Below are 25,517 nucleotides of genomic sequence, written 5' to 3'. Positions count from 1 at the left end.
TCCCAAGAACAGACGCATTTTCCGTACGAGTAATATGAACTGTAGATCATATACTTGTGCATAGCCCATACAGCAGTTACCACCTCAGCAGTATCTATTGCAGTGGTTTGAAAAAGTGTTCCTAATACAGCCTGGCCCACACTAGCTTGTTGTTTTGCTTGCACATCTACACAATAGTGTTTTGTGAAAGTGTGCGGTGCAGACCAAGTTGCTGCTTTGCAGATGTCATCTAAAGGGATGTTCCCTAAGAATGTCATAGAAGATCCAAGTTTACGTGTGGAATGAGCTCTAGGGAGAATGGTTAATATGCGTTTGGGGTTAAGATAGCATATTTGGATGCATTTAACAATCCACTTTGCAATTCTAGCTTTTGAAATGGGATTGGCCTTATGAGGTGGGGAGAAAGCCACAAAGAGTTGTTTAGTCTTTCTAAAGAAGAAGTGTGGAGAAGTGTGGCTTAGGGGTTAGAGGCGGCAGACCCGGAAGCTGAGATCGGCCCTGGACCAGGGTTCAATTCCCCGCCTCGGCGGGTCTTGGGCTCAAAAATTCCACGGACTCGATAATTCTCGCTCCGGTGCCTTCTCGACTCACGGGTTCACACTCTGCGACTCTGGGCAATAGCTTGCTTAATCTCCACAACGGCCCCTCGTGGTGGGATGCCTGGCTTTCACCTTGTGGATACCCTGCCGGGGTTATCTCACAGGGGAATACCAGGACGGGTTCCCTAAGCAAGCGCCGGGAAACCCTTTGTGGGTAGCTGTGCGCTATATAAGCTCAAATACATTTACATTTACATAAAGGATTTTGTTCGTTCAATATAGTAGAGTATTGCTCTTTTAACGTCCAGCGTGAGAAGAGCCCGTTCTGCTACTGACCCTGGTAGAGCGTAAAAAAACTGGGAGTTGAACAGACTCGTTAAGGAGGAAGGCAGAAATTACTTTAGATACAATTTTTGGGTTAGTTCAAAGACCACTTTATTATGATGTATTTGCAAAAATGGTTCTTGTATGGTTAATGCCTGTAGTTCACTAACTCTTCTTAGAAGGGTGATAGCGACTAGGAAGGCTACCTTCCAAGTGAGGAACTGTAATTCGCATTTGTGCAGAGGCTCAAATGGGGGACCCATGAGTCTGGTAAGGACAACATTAAGAATCAATACCAGAGAGGGTGGAACTCTGGGTGGAATTATTCTTTTAAGTCAAGCTGCTATTGCAGAGAGATGTAGTCGTATAGATGTATATGCTCGGTTACATTGTTGTAGATGCAAGAGATAACAGATAATGTTCTGAATAGAAGCATCTAGTTGATTGATTTTGTTATTTGTGCAGTAAATCACAAATCGCTTCCACTTTGCTGCGTAGCATGCTCTGGTGGTAGGACGTCTAGCCTCTTTAATGATGTTCATGCAGTCTGGCGTAACATTGAGGTAGCCAAAGTCTAAGACTTCAGGTGCCAGATCGCAAGGTTGAGTTGACTGGAATCTGGATGCTTTATTTCTCCATGTTTCTGAGTAAGAAGCTTGGGTGAGACGCATAGCTTTTGATCCTGAACTACTGATAGTTCCAAGAGGGTTGTGAATCATGGTTGTCAGGCCCATGTTGGAGCAACCAGTATCCTTGTAAGGGAATGCTGTTTGAGTTTCCGAACCACTAACTGAATGAGCGGGAGAGGCGGAAAAGCGTAAGCAAATTTGCCTGATCAGTTCATCCACAGCGCATTGCCTTTGGACAATGGGTGTGGATACCTGGACGCAAAGCTTGGGCATTTTGCGTTTTGGTGTGTGGAGAACAGATCTATTTCTGGGTGGCCCCACATGTGAAAGAATGGAAGAAGAACTTGAGGATCAAGTTCCCATTCGTGGATGTGCTGTGTTTGACGATTGAGCAGATCTGCAATTTGATTGTGTACTCCTGGGAGGTGTTCCGCAAGGAGATATGTTTTGAAGAATGTCCCATCTCCAAATGCTTTGAGCAAGGTGTGAAAGCAGCAGAGAGTGTGTACCCCACCTGTTTTTGTATGTAGTACATTGCTGTCATGTCTGTACGGACCAGGACCGCTTTGCCTACCACATTGAGGTGAAAGGATTTTAACGCTAGAAAAATTGTCAACAATTCCAGGTAATTTATGTGGAATTGTTTTTTCTGAGGGGTCCACATGCCCTGAATGGTATGGTTCTGAAGGTGAGCCCCCCAGCTGGTGTGCGATGCGTCTGTTTGCACTATCAGTGGAACCGGGTCGAAGAAAGGGCGCCTTTTGGAAAGGTTTTGTATGTTCCACCACTGCAGAGAGATATGTGTGCGGCTGTCCACCAACGCCAGATTTGTTAAAGGACCTTGAGCCTGGTTCCACTGACGTGCCAAACACTCCTGTAAGGGACGCATTTGGAGTCTTGCACAAGGGACGATGAGAATGCAAGAGCCCATCATCCAGATTAGCTGCATGAACACACGAGCTGGTAATGAGTGTTGAGGCTGAAATTATGATATTAGAGCTTGCATACTGCTTATCCTGAGTAGGTTGGGGTATGCTAAAACATTTGAAGTGTCTATTGTAGCTCCTAGATATTGTTGCATGCTGGATGGTTGGAGGTGGGATTTGGTGAGGTTCACCGTGAATCCCACGTTGTGAAGCAGCTGGATTGTCTTGCGTGTGTGTTGCACACAGCTGCTGTGTGACTTTACTTTTATGAGCTTGTCGTCCAGATAAGGGAACACGTGAATGTGTTGTCTTCATAAGTGAGCTGCCACTACTGCGAGGCACTTGGTGAAGACTCTGGGGGCTGTAGTAACCCGAACGGGAGGACTTTGAATTGGTAGTGTTGATAGTCTACTACAAACCTGAGATATTTCCTGTGAGAGGGGTGAATGGGAATATGAAAGTAGGTGTCCTTTAAATCTAGAGTGGAGAGAAAGTTGCCTTTTTGAAGCAGTGGGAGCACCTGTTGGAGTGACCATGTGGAAGTGGTCTGACTGAATGTATAGGTTTAATGGTCTGATGTCCAGTATTGGCCAGAGAGCCGTCCTTTTTTGGAATTAGAAAATACAGGGAGTAAACCCCTGTGCCTTGATGAGGCAAGGGGGCTGGTTCTATTGCATGTTTTTGGAATAGTGAGAGAACCTCTTGTTTGAGAAGAGTCAGATGTTCCGCGGACATTGGACGTTGTCTGGGAGGGATATTTAGGGGAGTGGAGGTAAGTTCTAGGCAATAACCATACTGGATAATTTGCCTTACCCACTTGTCTACTGTGATAGAATTCCAGACATTCAGGAACTGTAAGATATGTCCCCCGACAGGAGTGGGATGATCGGGGTGGAAGTCACTGCTTGGTGGTAGGGGAGTTGCAGGTATCATTACTGGAACCTCTTCCCTTACTGTTGTTGCCTCTGTACACTCCACGAAAGTATCCGAGAGGAACTAGTTTGATTGGGGCTTTTATAGGAAGAAGAGGGATGTTCTGAGCCAATAATTTTGGAGCAAGCCCTGTAAAAGGAGCGACAAAATAAACCTCTAAGGGAAGTTAATTGCAAGGCCCCATGGACTTGGCAGTGTAGGTAATCGACTGTGGGCCCAAAAAGATGCTCTAGGTCAAAAGGCTGACTAAGCATAGCGGATTGCACCTCCTGCTTGAATTCGGAGATTCAGAGCCAAGCGGGCCTGCGTGGCAAAACGCTGGTATTAATAGCACAAGATGCGGTATCAGCCTTATCAAGTGCACATTTGAAAGATGTATTTGTTATTAATTTTCCCTCCTGTATAAGGTCATTATCTTTGCCTTTATATTGGTCAGGAAGATGTTGCATGAGCTTTTGAAGCTCATCATAGTGAGCTTTGTCATATCTGGCCAACAAAGCTTGGGCATTTGCAATGTGCCAATGATTTGAAGCCTGTGACGCAATATGTTTTCCAGATGCATCTATGAGTTTGAATTCCTTATCAGGAGGAGGGGTGTCGCCTGTGCTTTGTGAATTTGCCCTCTTGCGTGCATTAGACACCTCAAGAGAATCTAAAGGGAACTGACCTTTAATGTACACTGGGTCATTGGGAGCTGCCTTTTATTTTTTGCCCACCCTGGTGTTAAGAATCCTGCTTCTGACGGGGTCCTTAAAAACTTCTGGTGCATGTTTTAGCATGCCTTTTAGCACTGGCAGGCTGTGCGTAGACTTTTGTGTGGGTGAAAAAGTTTCCAATAAAAAGTCTTCCTCTAAGGGATCAGAGTGTAATTGTACCCTGTGGTATTGAGCAGCCCTATTAATTAGTTGTGCAAACCCAATATTGTCATCTGGTGGTGATGGCCTAGAGGGATAGAGGTCCAGGTCATTGTGTGGGTCGGGATCTGTGTTGTAATCATCCCAAGGATCTGTATTGTGTAGGATGGGATGTGCGTCGTCATACCATCGGGATCTCCATCCCTACCCTCATCAGTATAATCATCTTCATCATCCAGTGGTTGAGGTGAAAATGTATATTGTGGGGAGTGCGCTGGATAAATTAGCAGATTTGGATCAGCTGGAGAAGAAGAGAGGTGGATAAGTATTAGTGCCTATCTCCTTCCATTTCATGGGTATTTCAGAGTCGTCTGAAGGGTCCAGTTTTTTTTTTTTTTTAGGTTTGGCGACAACTTTGCCAGTTTCTGGGTCAACGTAGAGTATTTTTGTTTTGGATCTGAAAGATCTGGCACAGGCTGTTGTATGGGTACAGTGCCCTTTTTCGGTGCTGAAGACTTAGGGTCAGTACTTTCTTTAGACGGTGTCTCTGAAGCTTTCTGTCGGGTCTTGGATTCCTTAGCTTTTGGTACAGGAGTTTACGGCTCCGAGACCTTTTTCGGCTCAGAAGATTTTTTCAGCTCCGAATGCTTCTACTTTGTTTCGGCGCCAAGGCTGTTTTCGGTGCCAATGAAGAAGGGCGTGGCACCTCTATGGTTTTTGGCTTTGGTGCCAATGGTGATTTTTCGGCACCGGAATGGGGTTGGCCCGAGCCAGAAGGCTTTTCTTTTGGTTTCATAGCCGGACCCGAGGGTGGGGCATCTGAAATGTGTTGCCGGTGTTGACCCGAGCCCGAAGGCGAAGGTGTTACTGGAGCCTTAGGTTTGGTTTTGGGGGGGTGGGGGAGGGGTTTTGGTACTCATGGACCGCTGAGCTGGGGTGACTTGTCTTCGATGTCGGAGTAATCTGCCTCGGAGACGGAGATGTCTCCTTCATCCGCTTGTTGCTCCGGCTGGAGATTGGGATCTGTTCTGAAGATGTCTGGAATAGAGCTGCTTCTGCAAGACATTTCGCCACGTCGAGTCCGACTATCACAGATAGTTTTCTTCGACCTGAAAGATAGAAAGGCCTTGCAGTTCTGGTCTTCGTGCTCTGGGGAGAGACAGAGATTACAAACCTAGTCAGTGTGGGGGAAATTAGCACCACACTCAGGGCATTTTCTGGAAGTAGTCCTTTCCATTGACTGCTGGCGTGGTCGGTGCGGATAGGCCCAACGGCCCGGATCAAAGATCGAGGATTTTATTTTTGAAGATACGCATCGAAAGGGGAACGCGATCGAGACAATACAGTCGAGTGGAGAGGAGATGCGCGTCGAAGGGGGTTCGAAAAAAAACACTGACCCTGAGCGCAGCAAATCGCATCCTAACCCGATAGCGGAAAAAAACTATCTGAAGATGGAGTCTATGCCCTGCACACTGTGACCCTAAGGAGTAGTCACCTATCTCGTGACAACAAAGACTTCTTTCAAGACAAAAACAATGTGCAAACATCCAAGACCAACACCAGATGGCGATCTGTGCACAAGTATATGATGTACAGCTCTCTATATTTCACAAATATGTCAAGGACACACAAGATGCAACATTTCACATGCAGCCCATACAGTGGGCTACCACTTAACGTCTTGTTAAACCAACTATGAGGCCCTCCCCAAACTCTCAGAATCACTAGACCAAACATCACATATGAACTTCACAACATCAACAGTAGTTGTCACTATTGAGACACGTCACAAACACAAAAAGCATGCTAGATTTAACACTTCACACATGCATTACTAACTTCAAAATCAGAGTACATCTCGCATACACCCAACACAAGGATATTAAAATCATACTCTGACAACTCACTGAAATAATTAGTGTAGTACAAGCCATCACCAACAGATCTAGATGAAAAAACCATAACTAGCAAAAAAGAGGCACAAGGACAAGATGAAAGCAGACTACACAATCACAAATGAGATTACCTAAACAGTCAATGGAAGGCAAGAAGTAAAAAGAGAAAGGCAGCCGTCTGCACATGCATGTACTCTGCACCAGAACAGGCATATTTCCTATACAACTTCGTTAAATAGGAGTAACTAAATAGTGACATTCATGTTTTCCAGGTTGCAGGATAGCAGATGAACAGAAGAATCAAATATGTCTCCACAGTTTTCTAAGAGGCTGGTGCCTCAGAAAGGCTGAGCAAGCTGCAGCAGTCAGTAACATGTTAGGCTTTCCTTTTTGAAAGCAAGGGCCAGTTGGGAGTCCTGTTCTCTGGGTTGCCTTATAAGCCAATTAAGAGTGACTTAGTTACTCATCTACTACATTCGTTGGAGTTCATCTACTAGCTTCCATATGGTGCAGATTATTTCTTTAGCCCGATAGGAGAAACATGGGAGAAATGAAACTCAGATGACCACTGGCACTGTGGCAATCCTTTGGCTTGAATTTAAAAGACCTCAGTGGTGCGCAAGACGCATATTGCGACATCTAACTGGGAGAAGTTGCAATTTCCTTATTGTTTGAATGGAGCAATTAACACATTTCAGGCTGATAACAAAACAAAGGAGGAAATAGGCACAAAAAGCTAAATGAAAAAAAAAACAGTCTAAAAACATACTTACAAATCGCTCAAGTTCCAGTAAAGCAGGCCTTTCTGCGTAGCGCTCATGTCTCTGAAGAGAACACAGACAGTGTGAGCAAGGCATACATGTTGTTCCTCTTAAAAGTTTTGAGAAGTATAATTTTATTGCAGTAACTGTGCAACAAAGTGACTCAAAAATAACAATTAAGTAAGACAGGTAAGGAAAAAGTTTTAAATATATTGTTATAAGTTATGGAATATTTCATGCGGATACTTGCCACAAAAATTGGAATTGGAAAAATGTACTGAAACGTACAAAGGAAAAGAAAACAAGAATAGCAAGCAGTTAGCAAAGAATATTTATTCAAATTTAAACTTTGAGGATAGTGGGTACCATATAAATAACAAAAAATATACATACATTTATAAAGGAGCATGTAAAAAACACAGCAACAACAGAACAGCACTGAACTGAAATTAAACACCTCCAAAACAGAGGCTTACCTTATTGAAAAAGGTTGCATAAGACTGCTTGTCCTACCGTTGCTGCCGCATCTGTGGCCAAATCTAGGCAGTAATGCTGTGTAAATATATGCACATTTCTCCATGTTGCTGCGCTGCAAGTTTTGTCCAATGGCACTCCTGCTAAGAGTGCCGCTGAAGAGGATACTGCCTCCGTAGAATGAGCCTTGTAAGTGGGCTGCCCGCTTTAGAGTGGCAGAAGTGAATAGCGGCTGCAATCCACCTGGCAATTGTTGCTTTGGTACTGAAGCACCTGTTCTTTATACACCATGAATGTTCTTGGTATGTAAAGAATAAAACCTGAGACATCTCTTGATAGCCAAAGTATGAAGAGCTTTTTCAGCTGGGAAAGTTGGATTCGGAAAAAAACCTCTCAGAATAACCAGCTCATTAAGGTGGAAAGTAGAAGGTACCTTTGGAATGAACGCTGAGTTTATTCTAAGCAGGACATAGTCATTAGTGAAACGAAGTTAAGGTTCTTTAATCGTGAACGCTTTAATTTCACTGATTCTCCTGGCTGATGCAAGAGCTAGTAGCAATGCAACTTTCCAGGAAATATACTTGTGTGGAGAAGTGTGGCTCAATGGTTAAGAGCAGGCAGACCTTGATGCAGAGCTCCGGCCAGGGACCAGGGTTCGATTCCCGCCTCAGCGGGTCTTGGGCTCAAATTCCTCTGACCGGATATTTTCGCCTCAGTGCCTATTCTAATCATGGGTCCCACGCTGCAACTCTGGGCAATAGCTTGCTTAGTCTCCACAACGGCCCCCACAGGGCCGGGGATGCCTGGTTTTACCATGGGGGTAGCCAGGAGTGGACACTTCACACGGAAAACCAGGAAGGGTTCCCTTGCGGTATTCGTACATGCGCCGGGAGACCCACTGCGGGTAGCTGTGCGCTATACAAGTACAAAGACATTTACATTTACTTGAGCTCAGCCGTGTGTATAGGCTCTAAAGTGGACTTCATAAGTTGTGCAAGAACTATATAAGACTACATTCAGGAGGTGAAGCTCTAATAGGGAGGTAAACCCCAATTCATTTTCATGAACAGTTTCACCAGTCGACATGAACAAAGAGAAAAACCTTTAGAGGAATGTCTGTAAGAGGAAATGGCGGTAATATGTACCTTAATAGAGGTATACATAAGTCATGATTTAGCCAGGGAGAGAAGAGTAGGCAACATTTTCTCTGGAAGAGAATCCAACGGATGTACATTGTTTTGAAGACCCCATGAACAGAAGTGCTTCCATTTGAGACTATAAGCTTTAGTAGTAGACACTGCCCTCTCTTTAGATAGAATGTCTTTACAGTCCTGTGGCAGGTCTAGGTCTTTGATTTCATTGAATTTAGCAACCATGCATGCAGCTGGAGAGACGCAGGACGTGGATGGAGAATCTGGCACTCGCTCATTGTCAGCAGCATGGGTAATATTGGAAGGCGATAAGGTTTGCATACTGAGAGTAGGAGAAGCTCCGTGAACCAATGTTGGCGAGGCCAACGTGGAGCAATGAGGATCAGACGACATGGCTACCTCTTCATTTTCATCAGAAGTCTCAGTATTAAAAGGGAAGGGAGAAAAGCATACGCAAAGATCCACAAACATCTTATTAGAAAACCCTTATTAGAAAACCCATGACCCTCTTTCATGTTCCCAGCTGGCGAAGAACTAGCGTTTCCAGTTTATTCCAGAGGCGAAGATATCCAAGTTGGGCTTGCCCCATGTCTGGAAAATTAAGTTGAGAATCATCTGGTTCAGTTCCCATTCGTGGCAGCAGTTGGAAGCTCTGCTTAGAGTGTCTGCCAGACTATTGTTCACCCCAGGAAGATGCTCCACCTTGATGGAGATGTGGTGTGAGAATCCATTTTCAGATTTTGTGAGCTTCTAGCAATCGAATATGGGGGCGTGTACCACACCGTTTGTTGAGGTAATGCATGCTTGTAGTATTGTCAGTTCGTCTGAGAATTGAAGCACCTCGTATTTTTGGGAGGAATGTGGACCGCAACTCTTGGAAATGCAAATGTATTTTTGCAAGCGCTTTAGACCACTTGCCTCTTATCCGAAGATAGTGAAGATGTGCCCCCCAGCCGTCTAGAGAAGAGTCTGTGGATGAAATCCGGTAACTGGGAACGGAAAGTTAGGCTCATCAAGAGATTCCTGGAGGATTGCCACCAGAGAAGTGCTTTTTTCCTAACTGAAGTTATCTGAACTAGATCGAATGACACGGTTACTTGGAGCCACAGATTGTCCAGCTGCTCCTGTAAGGGGCTCATATTGAGGTACTATTAAAATTGCTGAGGACATTATGTCGAGCAGAGATTTTATTAGGCGTACAGCAAACTTTCTTCCTGATAGCTTTGTTACTAGTGAAATAAGGTTTGTCATTCTGTAGACAAGAATGCCAGTCTTGGACGGTATCTAGAACTGCTCCAAGAAAGACCGTCCTCAGACGGTTGTAGAACCAATTTTCGGTAATTGAGTGTTAGCCCCAGAGAGCGAAACATCCGTAAGCAGATCAAAGTTGCCTTTGAGGCCTGCAAATAAGATGGTGTTTTCACTAGCCAGTCGTCGAGGTAAGGAAACAGTTGCAGACCTTGAAGCCTAAGACGAGTAGCAACTGAAGCCAGGCACTTGGGGAAAACTCTGGGAGCTGAGCGAAGAGCAAACAGGAGGACTTTGAATTGAAAAGGAGCATCCGCTACAGTGAAACAAAGACCTTTTCGAAGTTTGGGATGAATTGGGGAATGGAAATATGCATCTTGTAAATCCAGAGTTGTCATAAAATCCACATGATTGAAAAGCCGAAGTATCTCCTGAAGGGTGACAATGCGGAAATACTTTCTGCAGATACTGGTTTAGGTTTCTGAGATCCAGAATGGGTCTCCATTACCCCAACTTTTCCCTTATTAAAAAGCAGGAATAGAAACCTTTTCCCATCTGATAACACACTATATATATATGCTTCGTTTCTTAGCAATTGGAGATGAGCTGAAAGCCTTCTTAGTGGCGGATGAGGAAGGGTTACAAATTCATAGTGTAGAGAAATACTTGTCGAATTGAGGTTGGTCTTGGATGGAGACATAGCAGTTGCTGGCATGTTGTCACTGTTTTCTAGCATGGTCTCTAGATTGCAATTGAAAATTATTTGTAGCCTTTTCTATCAGAGCATGGAAGCCACCAATATCCTCAGGTGGAGAGTCAATAGCTTGAGGAGCTGGCGGAGAAGGCGTAGGAATTAAGTAATCTTCCCACTCAACAATAACTGTTGGAGTTCTTGTATTTCACCTTCTTCTACATCATTGTCATCCTGTGGGACCTGATCTTGCTGCACAGGTATAAAATCTTGTGATTCCGGAGGTGGCACTATAGCTGGTCTAGAATCCACAGCAGGAGATGGAGATTTTTCTATTTGCACTGATCCTGCCACTGTAGGGAAACAGGTTTATTAAGCGTGCAACATAGCTGTCAGATCTTGTACCAATGCAACTGGCAGCTGTATCATTGGTTCCTGACGTGGCATCAAAAGTTGTGATCTATCCATGGGTTGGTTATACTGTGGCCCATAATGTTCATCTTCATCTTCCTGAAATTTCACATGAAGTTGAGAAGGGCTGCGAGTCAGACTGAACATTCCATCATCCTCAGACTCCTCTAAAAACTGACTAGGAGGCAAACGGGAGACTTATGAAGGATCCTGGCAGAAGCCCCTTCAGAATCTCAACAAAATAGATGTGATATGCAAGGTCTAGGGTCGCTTTGCTTGAGGAATAGACAAAATCTTCATCAACGGTGAAACAGATACCATAGACGTAGAAAAAACAGTAGTCAGCGAGGATGTTGTCATTGTCGATGCAGACAGTCACTACCGTCTATGAAATTGTCGTCGACAAAGTAGTTGTCGACGGTGGAAACATCAATGAGTGTCATCGCCGGTGGAAGATCCATTGGCAGTGGAGATGCAGGCGTTTGCGGAGGCGTCAACGCTGGTAGCATAGTTGACAATGCATGTGCCGACGAAGAGATTAGCGTTGACGGTTGAACAGGTGCTGTCGACGATGAAAACTTCCACTGATCTAATCCTAGTTGACAAATCCTCAGTAGATGATGTAAGAGTCGTTGTCGACTGAGGGGAACGAATTCCAACAGCGTTTTTATTGATGACAACGTCTTTTTTTACAACAACGTCTTAACAGACTCTGAATCTTTGAATGTTGAAAGGCAGTTTTTGAGGCAGATTTTTCCTCAGAAGTGACTGGTAGTTTCCCTTTTTTTGAGTATGCACAGACAAATTATGGGTCTTTTTTTACGCTTTCTTATGTTCCTCAGGGGATTCTAAAGATCTATCCCTTCTTTTTAGAAAGCTGGACTGATGTCCGGGAACTGACACTGCCATTGTCATCAGAGACCACAGAAGATTCAGATTTTAGCCTCTCCAACCAAATAAGGGGTCTGCTTTTTCTAGCTTTCAAAAGTTTTTAAAGAAAATTCTGCAGAATCTTCCATCTTTTGCCTTATGAAGAGGGTAGAAGCAGTAAATGCAATCCTTGTGGGGATCTTCAGCATACAGTCTCTTCTTACCACATGACCAACAAGGCCTAAAGAGTACTTTCTTTGAAGATTCTGACATCATGAAATGGCAAACATTCAAGATGAAGAGAAAAATCTGAGAAGAGCTCAGGGAGACTCCCTGTCACAACGATGTGCGGTAGAAAATCTGAGGAACTTGCCTCTTTGTGAAGTGTTCTAGAGTGTGCTGATTGGCTGTACTTTAACTTTGGTTCTTTTTAAAAAAGGATATGGATGGGCTAATGCAGTGACTGCACAATGCATTGTTGCCTATGATAAGATTAATTACTGCCATTATAAAATTGACTGTGAGACTCCCACCTTGAAGACGGGGAGGATTCAAGCATGTTAATTTATAAAAGATCCAATACTAGATAACAATAAAATAAAGCATTACTTCATATATGTTTATGTAACGTTGCAAGAGGAATAATATAAATTGAAGTGAAATATCTGTAACAAAATACATTTGTTCTTAAACAGTTGCTCATCATGAACTTACATATTGGAGTAAATGGTGTATGTACACAGAAATTATATACTGATATATGGAGCAGAATGGGTAACTTCATGATATGGTACAATATGCCATTGAGGGGCTCTGGTGACATCAAAAATAATACCATGAGGCAGGTTTAAATGCAATAAATGTCATCAGAATCCCAATATGACAATTTTAAACCATATTAACATGTTCAGCAATATGCATTTTTACATTACATGTTCATTTTGGGGGTATGTCGCATATAGTTGTTTTCATCAAAGTTCAGTTCACAATAGACATGGATTGGGATTACCGTTTTTGGGTTAACCTCATAAATACACTGCTGATATAACTATGGTGCAGGCAGGTGGAGATATGCAATTTTGTTGAAGCAGCATTTATCACATGATTATGGATTGACCAAATTTGCCACACTGTTTGCAGTTTTCACAAAAATGTTGCTTGTAGCTCAAATAGGTGACAAAACTGGCAGAGAATGTGCCAAATAATTTGCCTGCCTGCAAAAATGTAGATAACCTTGCCGTATAATCCTAGTGGCCCTGGGAACTGTAAAACTCTAAAGAGTGGTTTGGACGTTGTCATTATGGTGAAACCCACAATTCACCGTAAAGCACAAGTTACTTACCTTCGGTAACGATATCTCTGTAAGAAACAGTAGTTAGTATTAGATTCCTTACGTTAGAATATCCCCAGGCGTCAGACTGATTCCGGAAAATTTTGCGTAGCAGTACCCCTGCGCGTCGGTAGGCGTCATCTGCGGCTCCGCGTCCGTCATCGGCGCCGAGATGACGTCGTCTGAGTACTTAGACGCCGCCATCGCGCGCTGACGTCAGTTCTTAAACATAGCTTTTCCGCGCCAGAAACGCAGAGCTATGATAAAAACCAACACTGGTGCCATGAAACTAGGGCCCTGAAGAACAAGTTACTTACCTTCGGTAACGCTTTTTCTGGTAGATACTATATCTGCCTGTGGATTCCTCACCTTGTGAATATCCCCCTTGCGTCAGCAACATTCGGAAATTCTTTTTTTCGTAGCCTCGCACCGACGTGGATAGGACGTCACAGACACGGCTCCGCTCGCGACTCCGCTGACGTCACCGACGCCTATAACAGGCCCACGCCGGCGTGATGACATCAGTTCCGCCTTTTTTCCGTGCCATCGAGGCACACGGACGGACCAATGACAGTAGATATATACAAAGCATACACAGTATACAATAGTCAAGGCAAAACACACAGTGTAAAGCAAATGCAGGAAGCAAATGAAACATTTCCTTGACATTAAAACAAATATACATTACAGTACAATAACTCTGGCATAGAAGAGTGGACAACGGGGAGGCGGGTGGGTCAGTGAGGAATCCACAGGCAGATATAGTATCTACCAGAAAAAGCGTTACCGAAGGTAAGTAACTTGTTCTTCTGATAGATACATCTGCCGTGTGGATTCCTCACCTTGTGAATAGAGTCCCACAGCAGTCCCCACTCCCGGAGGAGGGTGTCCACTCTTCTAAACCAGGAAATCCTGAAGGACAGAGCGCGCAAAGTGGCCGTCCCTCCTGACTTCCGTATCCAAGCAGTAATGCTTCGCGAAAGTATGGAGGGAAGACCAGGTTGCCGCCCTACAAATGTCCTCCACAGGAACACCTCTAGCCAAAGCAGAGGTAGATGACTTAGCTCTAGTGGAATGAGCTCTAATACCCTCCGGAGGCTCCTTACCGGCCAAAGAGTAGCAGATCTTTATGCACAGAACGATCCATCTTGATAAAGTCCTTTTATGGACCGCTCTTCCCTTCTTGCAGCCAGCAAAGCCAATGAAGAGTTGACCGTCCAAGCGACAGTCTCTAGTTCTGTCCAAATAAAAAGACACCGCCCTCTTAGGGTCCAGACGGTGCAACCTCTCCTCCTCCTTGGAAGGGTGTGGGGGAGGATAAAAGGTAGGGAGGGTAATGGATTGACCAAGGTGGAAAGGAGTCACCACCTTAGGAAGAAAAGCAGCCCTGGTCCTTAGAACCATCCGATCAGCATGTATGGTCAGGAACGGGGGCTTGGAACTAAGAGCTTGAAGCTCACTCACCCTCCTTGCCGAGGTAATCGCAACTAGGAAAACTGCCTTAAAGGTTAAAAGCCTCATAGGACATTTATGAAGAGGCTCAAAAGGAGAGCCCATCAGAAAAGTCAGAACAAGATTCAAGTCCCACTGAGGTACAATAAAAGGGGTAGGAGGAAACTTATTTACAAGACCCTTCAAAAATCTCAAGACAACAGGTGACTTAAAAAGAGAGGGCTGATCAGGCAAACAAATAAAAGCTGACAGTGCCGAAAGATAGCCCTTAACTGTGGCAACTGCCAGCCCCTGTTGAGCCAAAGAGAGAGCAAACCGGAGCACATCTGATAAATGGGCTCTCAACGGGTCAATATCATTCTCACCACACCAAACAACAAACCTAGACCATCTATAAGAATAGACAGTCTTTGTGGAGTCACGTCTAGCAGACAAAATGACATCCACTACATCAGGTGTGAGAGAATAGGAAATCAGGTTGCCCCGTTCAATCTCCAGGCATGAAGGTGCAATGTCTGGAGGTGGGGGTGTAGAACCTGCCCCTCCATCTGAGAGAGGAGGTCTGCCCTGAGAGGGAGACGGAGCGGCGGGTGAGAGGAGAGGTGGAGTAGATCTGTATACCACACCCTTCTTGGCCAATCCGGGGCGACCAATATAACTTGGGCCCGGTCTTGGCGAATTTTCCTCAGAACCCGAGGAATCAAGGGTATGGGAGGAAACGCGTAAAGGAGTTGACTTCCCCAACTCAACTGAAACGCATCCCCCAAGGCTCCTTGCATCGGATACTGGAGACTGCAGAATGACGGGCAGTGAGCATTCTCGCGAGTGGCAAACAGGTCCACCCGAGGGGTCCCCCACGTCCGAAAGACGTGACGAACCACCTCTGGATGAAGCCTCCACTCGTGGTCGGCAGAGAACTGCCGGCTGAGACTGTCCGCACGTACGTTCAGAACTCCGGCCAGATGATTTGCCATCAGGCAAATCTGGTGATCCTGAACCCAGGACCAGAGACGCAGAGCCTCTCTGCAGAGACACTGCGACCCCACTCCTCCCTGCTTGTTGATGTACCACATCGCGGTCGTGTTGTCCGTCAGGACTTGGATTGACCGACCGCGAAGGGAAGGGAGGAAGGCCTTGAGCGCCAAACGTATCGCCCGCAACTCTAGAAGGTTGATGTGAAGCAACCTTTCCTCTGGAGACCAAAGACCCTTGACCTCCAGATCCCCCAGATGAGCACCCCACCCTAGAGTGGATGCATCCGAAATCACCGTGGCCACCGATGGAGGTAGATGGAAAGGCTTCCCCTGCGACAGGTTGCCTTCCACGCTCCACCAAGACAGATCCGCTGCAGTTTCTCTGGAGATCTTCACCGACTCCCCGAGATCTCCGTTGTGCTGATACCACTGCCTGCGGAGACACCACTGGAGTGCCCTCATGTGCCAGCGTGCATGGTTGACCAGGAGAATGCAAGAAGCCATCAGACCGAGCAGGCGAAGGACCTTCAGGACTGGAACGACCGCTCCAGGGTAAAACAAAGGAATCATTTCCTGTATGTCGCGAATCCTTTGAGGAGGAGGGAATGCGCGACAAACAGTAGTGTCCAGTACGGCACCTATGAACAGGTTGCGCTGGGAGGGCACCAGGTGAGACTTGGGTACATTTATCGAAAAACCCAACCTGAACAACAACTGAGTTGTCTCCAGCAGATGATGGAGCACCTTCTCCGACGACTCCGCTTTGATCAGCCAGTCGTCTAGATACGGAAACACAGGTATCCCCGATCTCCTGAGATGTGCTGCCACCACCGCCATCACCTTGGTGAAGACTCGAGGCGCAGTAGTAAGACCAAACGGAAGGACCGCAAACTGGTAGTGCTGCGACCCAACCGTGAAACGGAGATACTTCCTGTGCGACTTCAGGATTGGGATGTGGAAATACGCATCCTGCAAGTCGAGCGACACCATCCAGTCTCCTTCCATCAACGCTTGAAGAACCTGAACAAGGGTGAGCATCTTGAATTTCTCCTGCTTCAGATAGAGATTCAAGATCCTGAGGTCCAGGATAGGACGAAGCCTGCCATCCTTCTTGGGGATCAGGAAATACCGGGAGTAGCATCCCTGACCCCTTTCCTGCTCTGGGACCACCTCTATCGCACCCTTTCGTAACAGAGTTAGAACTTCCTCCTGCAGAAGAGACAGATGTTCCTGGGTGCAAAAACCTTGACAAGGAGGGTAAACAGGGGGGAATTCCCGAAAGGGAAGGGCATACCCATTTTCTACAAGATTGAGAACCCAAAGATCTGACGTAACCGATTCCCAATCCTGTAGAAAATGGGTAAGCCGACCCCCAACCGGACCCACATGATCCTGAATAGCGGATCTAGGGCTGCTTTTCTGCGGCAGGGGGGTTGGAAGAGGTGGAGGAAGAGGAGGGCTGACGTCCACGAGGACGCGCTCTTTGCTTTCCCCTGTACGATCTGTACATAAAATTTTGCTGCTGCTGCTGCTGCTGCTGTTGGCCTTGCCGGAAATTCCGAAAGGAGCGACCAAAGCCCCTGAACCTTCTGCCGGAAGAAGCGCCCCTGATCTGGAGGCCCAAGGACTTCGCTGTTGCCCTGCAATCCTTGAACCGCTCAAGAGCAGCATCCGCCTTTTTCCCAAAGAGACCTGAGCCATCAAAAGGGAGATCAAGCAGAGTCGCCTGAACATCAGCCGAAAAGTCCGATGACTTCAACCAGGCAGATCTCCTTGTTGCAACAGCAGTGCCCATAATTCGAGCCACAGAGTCAGCAGTGTCCAGACCACTTTAAATTACCTGGCGGGCAGCCGCCTGAGTGTCATTAATCACCTCCTCAAAATCCTTTCGGTTTGCGTCAGGAATTTTAGGGGCCAGGATACGTAAGGAGTCCATCAGAGCATGAACATACCTCCCCATTAGGCATGTGGCATTAGTTGACTTTAAGGCCATACTAGCTGATGAAAAGGTCTTTTTTGCCACCTGGTCCTGTTTCTTTGCCTCCTTCTCACAAGGAACCTGCGGAAAGGCACTAAGACTCTTCTTTGAACAGGCAGCCTGAATGACCAGGCTCTCCGGCGAAGGATGTGAAGAGAGAAAAGCCGGGTCCTCAGGGGCAGCCCTGTACCTCCTTGCAACACTCTTTGATACCGCAGGAGCAGACAAAGGTTTCTTCCAAACTTCCATAATAGGATCAGTCAAGGCATCATTGAATGGAAGTAAAGGCTCAACCACCGAATTTGGAGAATGCAAGACTTCTGTGAGGAGGTTAGACTTGAACTCCACTGTAGGCAGAGTCAATTGAAGGAGCTCAGCAGCTTTTCTCATAACCAGATGGTAAGGCTGGATATCCTTAGAAGGAGCACCTGAGCCTGAGGGCAACTCCCACTCTGGAGAGAAATCAAGGGTCCCAGAATCCGCCAATTCCTCAAAACAGCTCTCCTCTAGCTCACCTTCTTCAACGTCAGACTGAGAGCCCATATAACTCTGCTCCTCCAGAAGGCGTTGTGCTTCTCTTCTGGATCTCTCCTTAACACGCCTCGCAGCCGGATCCACCAGCGGCTTCGACGAATTCGGGGCCGGCGCCGGTATCGAAACCGACGGCACAGAAGAATGCCCTCGAGGATGATCAGGAGCAGGCGACGCCGGAATCGGCGTCGACGACTTCGGCAGAGCCGGGAAATGCCAATGCGGCGTCGGAGCCGGCATGTAGGGCATAAACGGAGCCGGAGGATAGGAGTGAGGAACTCCCAGGCTGAATGCCAATGGACCCGTGGGACCCGAAGGCGCACCAGAGGGGTACCATGCCCTTGAGAAGACACCATACATTGCGTTAAGAAACGCAGAAGGGTCCTGGCCAGGAGCAGGAAAGGGCGGCTGAAAACCATCAGGCCGGTCCTGAAGAGGGATCGGATTCGGCTCTTCGACAGGCGCGGAATCCACATCGTCCCGGGTCTCTTCCTCTTCACGGGCCGGGGACGGCGCCGGAGACGGATTCGGAGCCGGAGAGGGTACCGGAGCCGGAGACAGAGATCGCCCACGCGACTCAGAAGGCGAGGCCTCACCTTCATGCTCGGAGACTTCGAGGGTAACCACCTTCGAACGTACCTTCTTCGGTGACCTCGACCTCGAGCCCGACTCCTTACCAGACCGACGCCGGGACTCATGTCTCCTCTTCTTGTGCCTTTTCTTCGACTTCGAAACATGATCCGCCGACTTCGAAGATGACCTCTCTCGAGAAGCAGATCTCGACCTCGCCCTGGACTTCGACCTCGCCCTTCGAGAACGAGACCTCGACGACTTCTCCTTTCCAGCTTTCACCTTCGCAACCAGAAGTTTGGCTTCTCTCTCCCTCAGGGCCTTCGGATTCATCTTCCGACATGAACAATCCTCCACATCATGGTCGGAACTCAAGCACCAGATGCAGTCTTCATGGGGGTCGGTAATGGACATCATTTTACCGCACTCCCTGCAGGGCTTGAAGCCGGTCTTCTTAGATGACATTATCGAAGAAACAGGATACAGAGAAGCAGAAATAACCACCAAAATGGCAACAATGTACCAGAAGGCTACAGAGATTCCCGATAACCGTTAGCGTCGACGACGCGGAAAAAAGGGAACTGATGTCATCACGCCGGCGTGGGCCTGTTATAGGCGTCGGTGACGTCAGCGGAGTCGCGAGCGGAGCCGTGTCTCTGTGACGTCCTATCCACGTCGGCGCGAGGCTACGAAAAAAAGAATTTCCGAATGTTGCTGACGCAAGGGGGATATTCACAAGGTGAGGAATCCACACGGCAGATGTATCTATCAGAAAGGGGATAACCGTAACCCTAGATATCGGTTCACAGAACGGGGAGGATGGGTGGGGCGGTAAGGAATCTAATACTAACTACTGTTTCTTACAGATATATTGTTACCAAAGGTAAGTAACTTGTGCATCTGAGAGAAACAGGTTAGTATTAGATTCCTTACCTTAGAATAGATACCCCAGCAATACCAATCCCGGTGATCACACCAGAAAGTCCTGGAGAACGGAACGGCCGAAAAAGCCATCTCTCCGGACTTGGCTGTCCAGGCAGTAGTGTCTTGCAAACGTGTGCAGCGAGGCCGACGTAGCTGCCTGACAGAGGTCCTGCAAGGGGACTCCCCGACCCAGGTCAGTAGTAGCCACCGTGGCCCAAGTGGAACGGGCCCTCAGCCCAACAGGAGGCTCCTTTTTAGCCAAAGAGTAGCATACCTTGATGCACAACACGACCCACCAAGAGATGGTCCGCTTGTGCACCGTCCGACCTTTCTTAGCGCCCACGTAACCAACAAAGAGTTGGTCATCCACCCGGAACTGGTGTGTGCGATCCAAATAGAATGAGAGCGCACGTTTCGGATCCAGACAGTGGAGCTTCTCTTCCTCTTTCGAGGGATGCGGAGGCTGAAAGAAGGTGGGCAAAGTGATGGACTGCCCGATGTGGTAGGCTGTGACTACCTTGGACAAGAAAGAGGGTCGCATCCGCAACATAACTTTGTCCGGATGGACAGAAAGGAAAGGAGGTTTAGAGGAAAGAGCCTGGAGCTCACTCACCCTCCTGGCAAAGGTGATGGAAACCAGGAATGCAGTCTTCAGAGTAAGGAGACGAAGAGGACAGTTATGAAGTGGCTCGAAAGGAGCGCACATCAGAGAAGTTAGAACAATGTTCAAGTCCCACTGAGGCATCACGAAAGGAACAGGAGGAAACATATGAGTGATGCCCTTCAAAAACCTATAAACCTATTTATAACTGGGGACTTGAACAAAGAGGGCTGATCAGGGAGCCTTAAGAAGGCGGAAATAGCAGAGAGGTAGCCTTTGATAGTGCCCAGAGCAGAGCCCTGCTGGGCAAGAAAGAGAAGAAAGAGGAGAACCTCTGAAAGAGGGGCAGAAAGGGGATCCACACTTTGCTGTGCACCATGCCACAAATTTGTTCCACCTGCAGGCGTATACCGATTTTGTGGAGGGACGCCTGGCTGCCAGAATCACATTACAGACTTCAGGAGGCAAGTCAAATGGCCTCAACTGCCGCCGCTCAATCTCAATGCATGTAAGTGGAGACTGGACAGGTTTGGGTGGAGGACCATCCCCTGTTGCTGCGACAGAAGGTCCTCCTGAAGAGGCAGACGAATCGGGGGATCGACAAACATGCTGAGTAGCTCGGGATGCCAGTATCTTCGTGCCCAGTCCAGAGCCGCAAGGATAACTTGGGCCCGGTCACGTCTGATCTTCTTCAGCACTCTGGGCAGAAGTGGTATAGGCGGAAAGTCGTACAGCAGACCGCAGCTCCACTCGCGACGAAAAGCGTCTCAGAGCGAGTGCCGCCTTGGAAATTCCAACGAGCAGAACTGATGACATCGCCTGTTCTCTTCTGTGGCGAATAGATCTGACCAAGGATCTCCCCACTGCTGAAAGAGGCCTTGCGCCATGTCAGAGTTCAAACGCCATTCGTGATCCATCATGCACCGACGGCTGAGTTCGTCCGCCCTGGCGTTCAGGGAACCTGCCAGGTGTTGAACCACCAGGGTCACGCCCTAATGTTCCAGCCACTGCCAGAGGTGCAGAGCCTCCTGGCATAGATCCCACGACCTCACCCCGCCCTGTTAGTTGCAGTACCACATGGTGGTGGTGTTGTCCGTGAACACCTGCACTACACTCTCCCGGACAGAGGTGAGGAATGCCTTCAGTGCAAGCCGGATCGCCGCAGCTCCAGAAGGTTGATGTGGAGCCGGGACTCCGCCGGAGACCAGAGGCATCTGATTTCCGCCGCTCCCATGTGGCCCCCCCCAGCCCTGGAGGGACGAGACCGTCACAACTACGTGCTCCGGTTGGGGTATCTGCGGCTGACCCAATCGCGGTCCGTGAGCCACCAGTGCAACTGTCTTGCAGTGCCCTCCGAGATCAAGACATGGTCAGACAAGTTGCCCTGATGCTGGGCCCACTGAAACTGCAGAGCCCGCATCCGCCACCTGGCGTGATGCACCAGAAGAATGCAGGAGGCCGTCAGACCCAGAAGCTGCAGCGTCAACCTGACCGAGACTCGGGATAACAACTTAAAGATTGGAATCAGAACCTGAATATCCCGAACCTGCTGGAGGATAAACCCGAAACTGCGCAGAGTCTAGAACCGCTCCGATGAAGAGGAGCTTCTGAGAGGGACACAGGTGTGACTTCGGCACATTGATGCAGAACCCCAGCAGGTGCAGGAGGTCGGCCGTAGTCTGGAGGTGGCTGTCTGTCTGGGGCGAGCCCGCCTTCAACAACCGGTCGTCGAGGTAGGGGGAAGACTGAAACCCCTAACCTGCGCAGATGAGTTGTGACCACCGCCATCACTTTCGTGAACACCCGTGGGGCGCTGGTAAGGCCAAAGGGGAGCACGGTAAATTGGAAGTGCTCGTGGCCTACCATGAACCGCAGGTAACGCCGGTGGGCCGGCAGGACGGGGATGTGGAAATAAACGTCCTGCAAGTCCAATGCTACCATCCAGTCTCCCGGGTCCAGGGCAGCTAAGACCTGTGCCAAAGTCAGCATCTTTAACTTCTCCTTCCGGAGGAAGCCGTTGACGTTCCGCAAGTCCAAGACAGGGCGTAGGCCCCCTTTGCCCTTCTTGGGAACTAGAAAGTAGTGGGAGTAACACACCTTACTTCTGGCCCTGGAACGTGCTCGATGGCCCCCTTGGCTAAGAGGGCCATAACTTCCCCTCGCAGAAGATTCAAGTGATCCTCCGACACGCTGTGGCACTGCGGTGGCATGGCTGGAGGGGTCGCCTCGAAGGGGAGGGAGTAGCCCCTTAGGACGAGTTGCAGCACCCATCTGTCTGGAGTGATGTTGCACCAGTGAAGGAGGTGATGGCGTACCCTGCCACCCCACTGGCGTCATGGGGCCTGAAAGCTCGGACTAGGAAGGCTTTGAGGCGGATGCTGCGGGGGTGGATGTGGACTGGCCTAGTCGTTGTCGCCGGGCACCGCCATGGCAGTTACCACGTCCGCCACCGCGCTGGATGTTAGTCTGCGGCCCGTGGCTGGTAGGACGTGAGGGGGCGCCCCTTCCTTGGACACGAATGGAGCGAAAGGCAGCAGGTTGCTGGGGCGGGGCTGACAGGCCCAAGGACTTGGCCGTAGCCCTGGAGTCCTTAAAGCGCTCACGCGCGCGGTCTGCCTTGTCGCCAAAGAGGCGACGGCCATCAAACGGCAAGTTCCTAAGTGTGTTCTGGACATCATCCGAAAAGTTGGCGGACCTCAGCCAGGCGTGGCGACGAATCGCCACCGTCGTTGCCATCGCTCTACCTAGCGAGTCCGTTGTATCCAGTCCTTACCAGATGGAATGCCATGCCGCATCTCGACCCTTCGCCAGGGCTTGGGCGAGTTTAGTCCGGGCCTCCTCCGGACATTGTGGCAGCACAGCTGCGACCGTGTCCCACAAAGAGTGGGTATAACGGCCCAAGAGGCACACAGTGTTAACGGACTGCAACCGTAAACTTAGGGAGGAGAACATTTTCTTGCCATACTGTTTGTACCTCTTGGATTCCCGATCGTGGGGGAGCAGTCGGGAATGCGGTCTGGGAGTTAAAGGCCTGTATGAACAGGCTCTCGGGGTAGGGTGGGTGGACAGGAAGCAAGGGTCGCCCGGTGCCATGCGGTGGCGTCTGGCTACGTTCCTATCTACAGGGGGACCTGTAGCGGACCTGGACCAGGTGCCCAAAAGAACGCCATATAAGGCCTCATTAAACGGCAACAGAGGCTCCGAGGAGCTTGCCTGCAGTTTAAGGATCAGTGAGGAGGTTAGTCCTCACAGCCTTGACTGGGAGTTCAAGGGATAAAGCCTTGGCCGCCCGCGTCAACACCACACTATAGGCATCCCCCTCCTCCGTAGCCACGGTAGGAGGGGAGACAAAACCAGAGTCTGGCAAAGTGTCCAGACCACTAGCATCCCCTAGTTCACCTGCCCAGTCCTTATAAGGCTGGCACTCACGTGCCAGAGGGCCCTCAGACCCCTCCCAATCCTCCTCGCCACCCATCTCCTAATACTCAGGTTCAAAGGGTGGGGCCAGTCTTAGAAGTAAAAATCTCCTAGCGGCGTTGAATACGGCGCCGGACCCGAATCGAGGGTAGGACCAGGGACGATGATGTCCTGGGACGGTGCCGGGGGCGACGCACTGGGGGCCGGCGCCGGCGAGGTCGTAAGGTCGACCCGAATCCGGAACCGGATCCAGCAGGACCCTGCGGCGTCGGGACCGAAGTCGCCGATGGCGCCGGGGCGAAGCACCTGACGGCGCCGGGGCCGAAGCACCCGGCCCGCTTGGGGACCCAGTCGGGGCCGCTTGGCCCGAAGGCGCCGCGGAACCAGACGGAGAAGTGAGCGACCTCATGGCCATGAGGAAGGCCTCGATCTCCTCCGGCGTCGCGTTTTGCCAAGGACCAGCGGGAATGGAGCAGGCCGTGACGCCTGCGGCTCCAGTGGAGCCGAGTGGGCGGCGTCTCCTGAAACCCTCGGCCGTGTCGCGCGAGCGGCGTCGGGTTGGGAGTCAGAAGAGCGATGATGCTTCTTTGACTTCTTGTGCCTCTTACCTGAGGACTTGTAGCCCGAGGAATGGTGACGACTCCCGGAGCTATGATTACCCTGGCCCCGCGACCGGTCCCTCGACATCCTTCCGGACCAGGACCTTGAACGGCGCGGGCCGACTGCCGGAGCTCGAGGCACTTGCGGGACCACTCCCGCCTAGCCTTCGACGTCATGGCCCGGCAGTCAGGGCACGACTTGTCATCGTGGTCGTGCCCCAGGCAATGAAGACGCAGACGATGGGGGTCGGTAACAGTCGACGCAGGGTTTGAACCCGGGAATCCCTACCGGCACCGTCGGAGCCATTCGACTCGAAAAACAAATCAAAAAGATCCAAAAAGTTTAGTCTAAAATTGACTAAAGGGTAACACTGTCTCCGTCCTGCACTTGCTGGCGCGGAAAAAAGAAGAACCAACGTCAGCGCGCAAGGGTGGCGTCTAAATACTCCAACGACGTCATCCCGGTGCCAACGACGCCGGACGCGGAACCGCAGACGACGCCTACCAACGCGCAGGGGTACTGCTACGCAAAATTTTCCGGATCCAGTCTGACGCATGGGGATATTCTAAGGTAAGGAATCTAATACTAACCTGTTTCTTTCAGATCTGAAATATTGCCCATATATCACAGCTTTCTGGAATATCGTTTTTTATTCTTTATACCACTGCATTTTGTGCCATAAAATTACCCAAACAACCCAAAGTACTCTATTGTGGTAGTGTTGGCGGGCGGCCTTAGGCCTAACACACAGGAGTGTAAGACATTTATTGCACAACAGTGATCAATAATGGACACACAACTCAAGAAGGGGATCCAGACCAACTTTAGAAAATTTCACTTTGTACTTATCCTATGGGGAAAACAATATTGCAGTTAAAACAGGTATGTAAGTCACTTATAATCCCAAAAGTCAGCAAGGGCCAAGGGTCAGGTGAGTACCAAAACTGCACCACCAGCGGCAGTGGGGTGCTGAGGTCAAATTAGTAGTTCCTCCCAATGCTTTTCAATGGAGACTGGGGGGCCTGAAATCACACTGCTTGCAGGTAAGCAAGTTTGTTGCAGGCTTTGGGGGTTAGCACAAGCATGGGGGGCCACAAAGCAGCACCAAACATACACCACCAGTGGCACGGCGGTGGCAAATTCGACATCAGGGACCCAATATGTTTCAATGGAGATTCTTGTTTTGGCAAACAGGCTCAAGGCAAGGTACAGGAGGTTGCAGGAGAAAGAATAACAGCAGAGGTAAGTTGGATGTAGGGGGCACCGTTGGTTCAGTTCACCAAGGCCCTGAGGCTTTGAGTGCAGGGGTGCCTTTCTACGTTGGAGTCTTCTTACCGGAGCCGGTTGTGGGGAGACTCTGGATTCACTCTGCAGGCACCACCGTGAAGATCAGCCAACGCTGGATTCAAGGCAGCACCACTGGGGGGACTTCAC

At 48.9% G+C, this 25,517-nt stretch overlaps 1 protein-coding gene across 1 annotated transcript in view; it reads right to left on the bottom strand.

The window, feature by feature from the left end:
* LOC147701684 (uncharacterized) overlaps window positions 1-25,517 on the bottom strand; it is a 761,267-nt gene that overhangs the window by 74,391 nt on the left and 661,359 nt on the right. Inside the window, exon 18 of the mRNA XM_086929358.1 lies at window positions 6,874-6,924. Within this exon, the coding sequence (XP_086785484.1) occupies window positions 6,874-6,924 (51 nt within the window). The remainder of the gene's footprint in view (window positions 1-6,873; window positions 6,925-25,517) is intronic.

The sequence above is a fragment of the Lissotriton vulgaris genome, chromosome 7 (assembly GCF_964263255.1).
Source record: "Lissotriton vulgaris chromosome 7, aLisVul1.2, whole genome shotgun sequence".
Lineage (NCBI taxonomy): Eukaryota > Metazoa > Chordata > Amphibia > Caudata > Salamandridae > Lissotriton > Lissotriton vulgaris.
The sequence above is the reverse complement of the archived record's forward strand: the minus strand, read 5'-3'. Positions and strand labels throughout refer to the sequence as shown.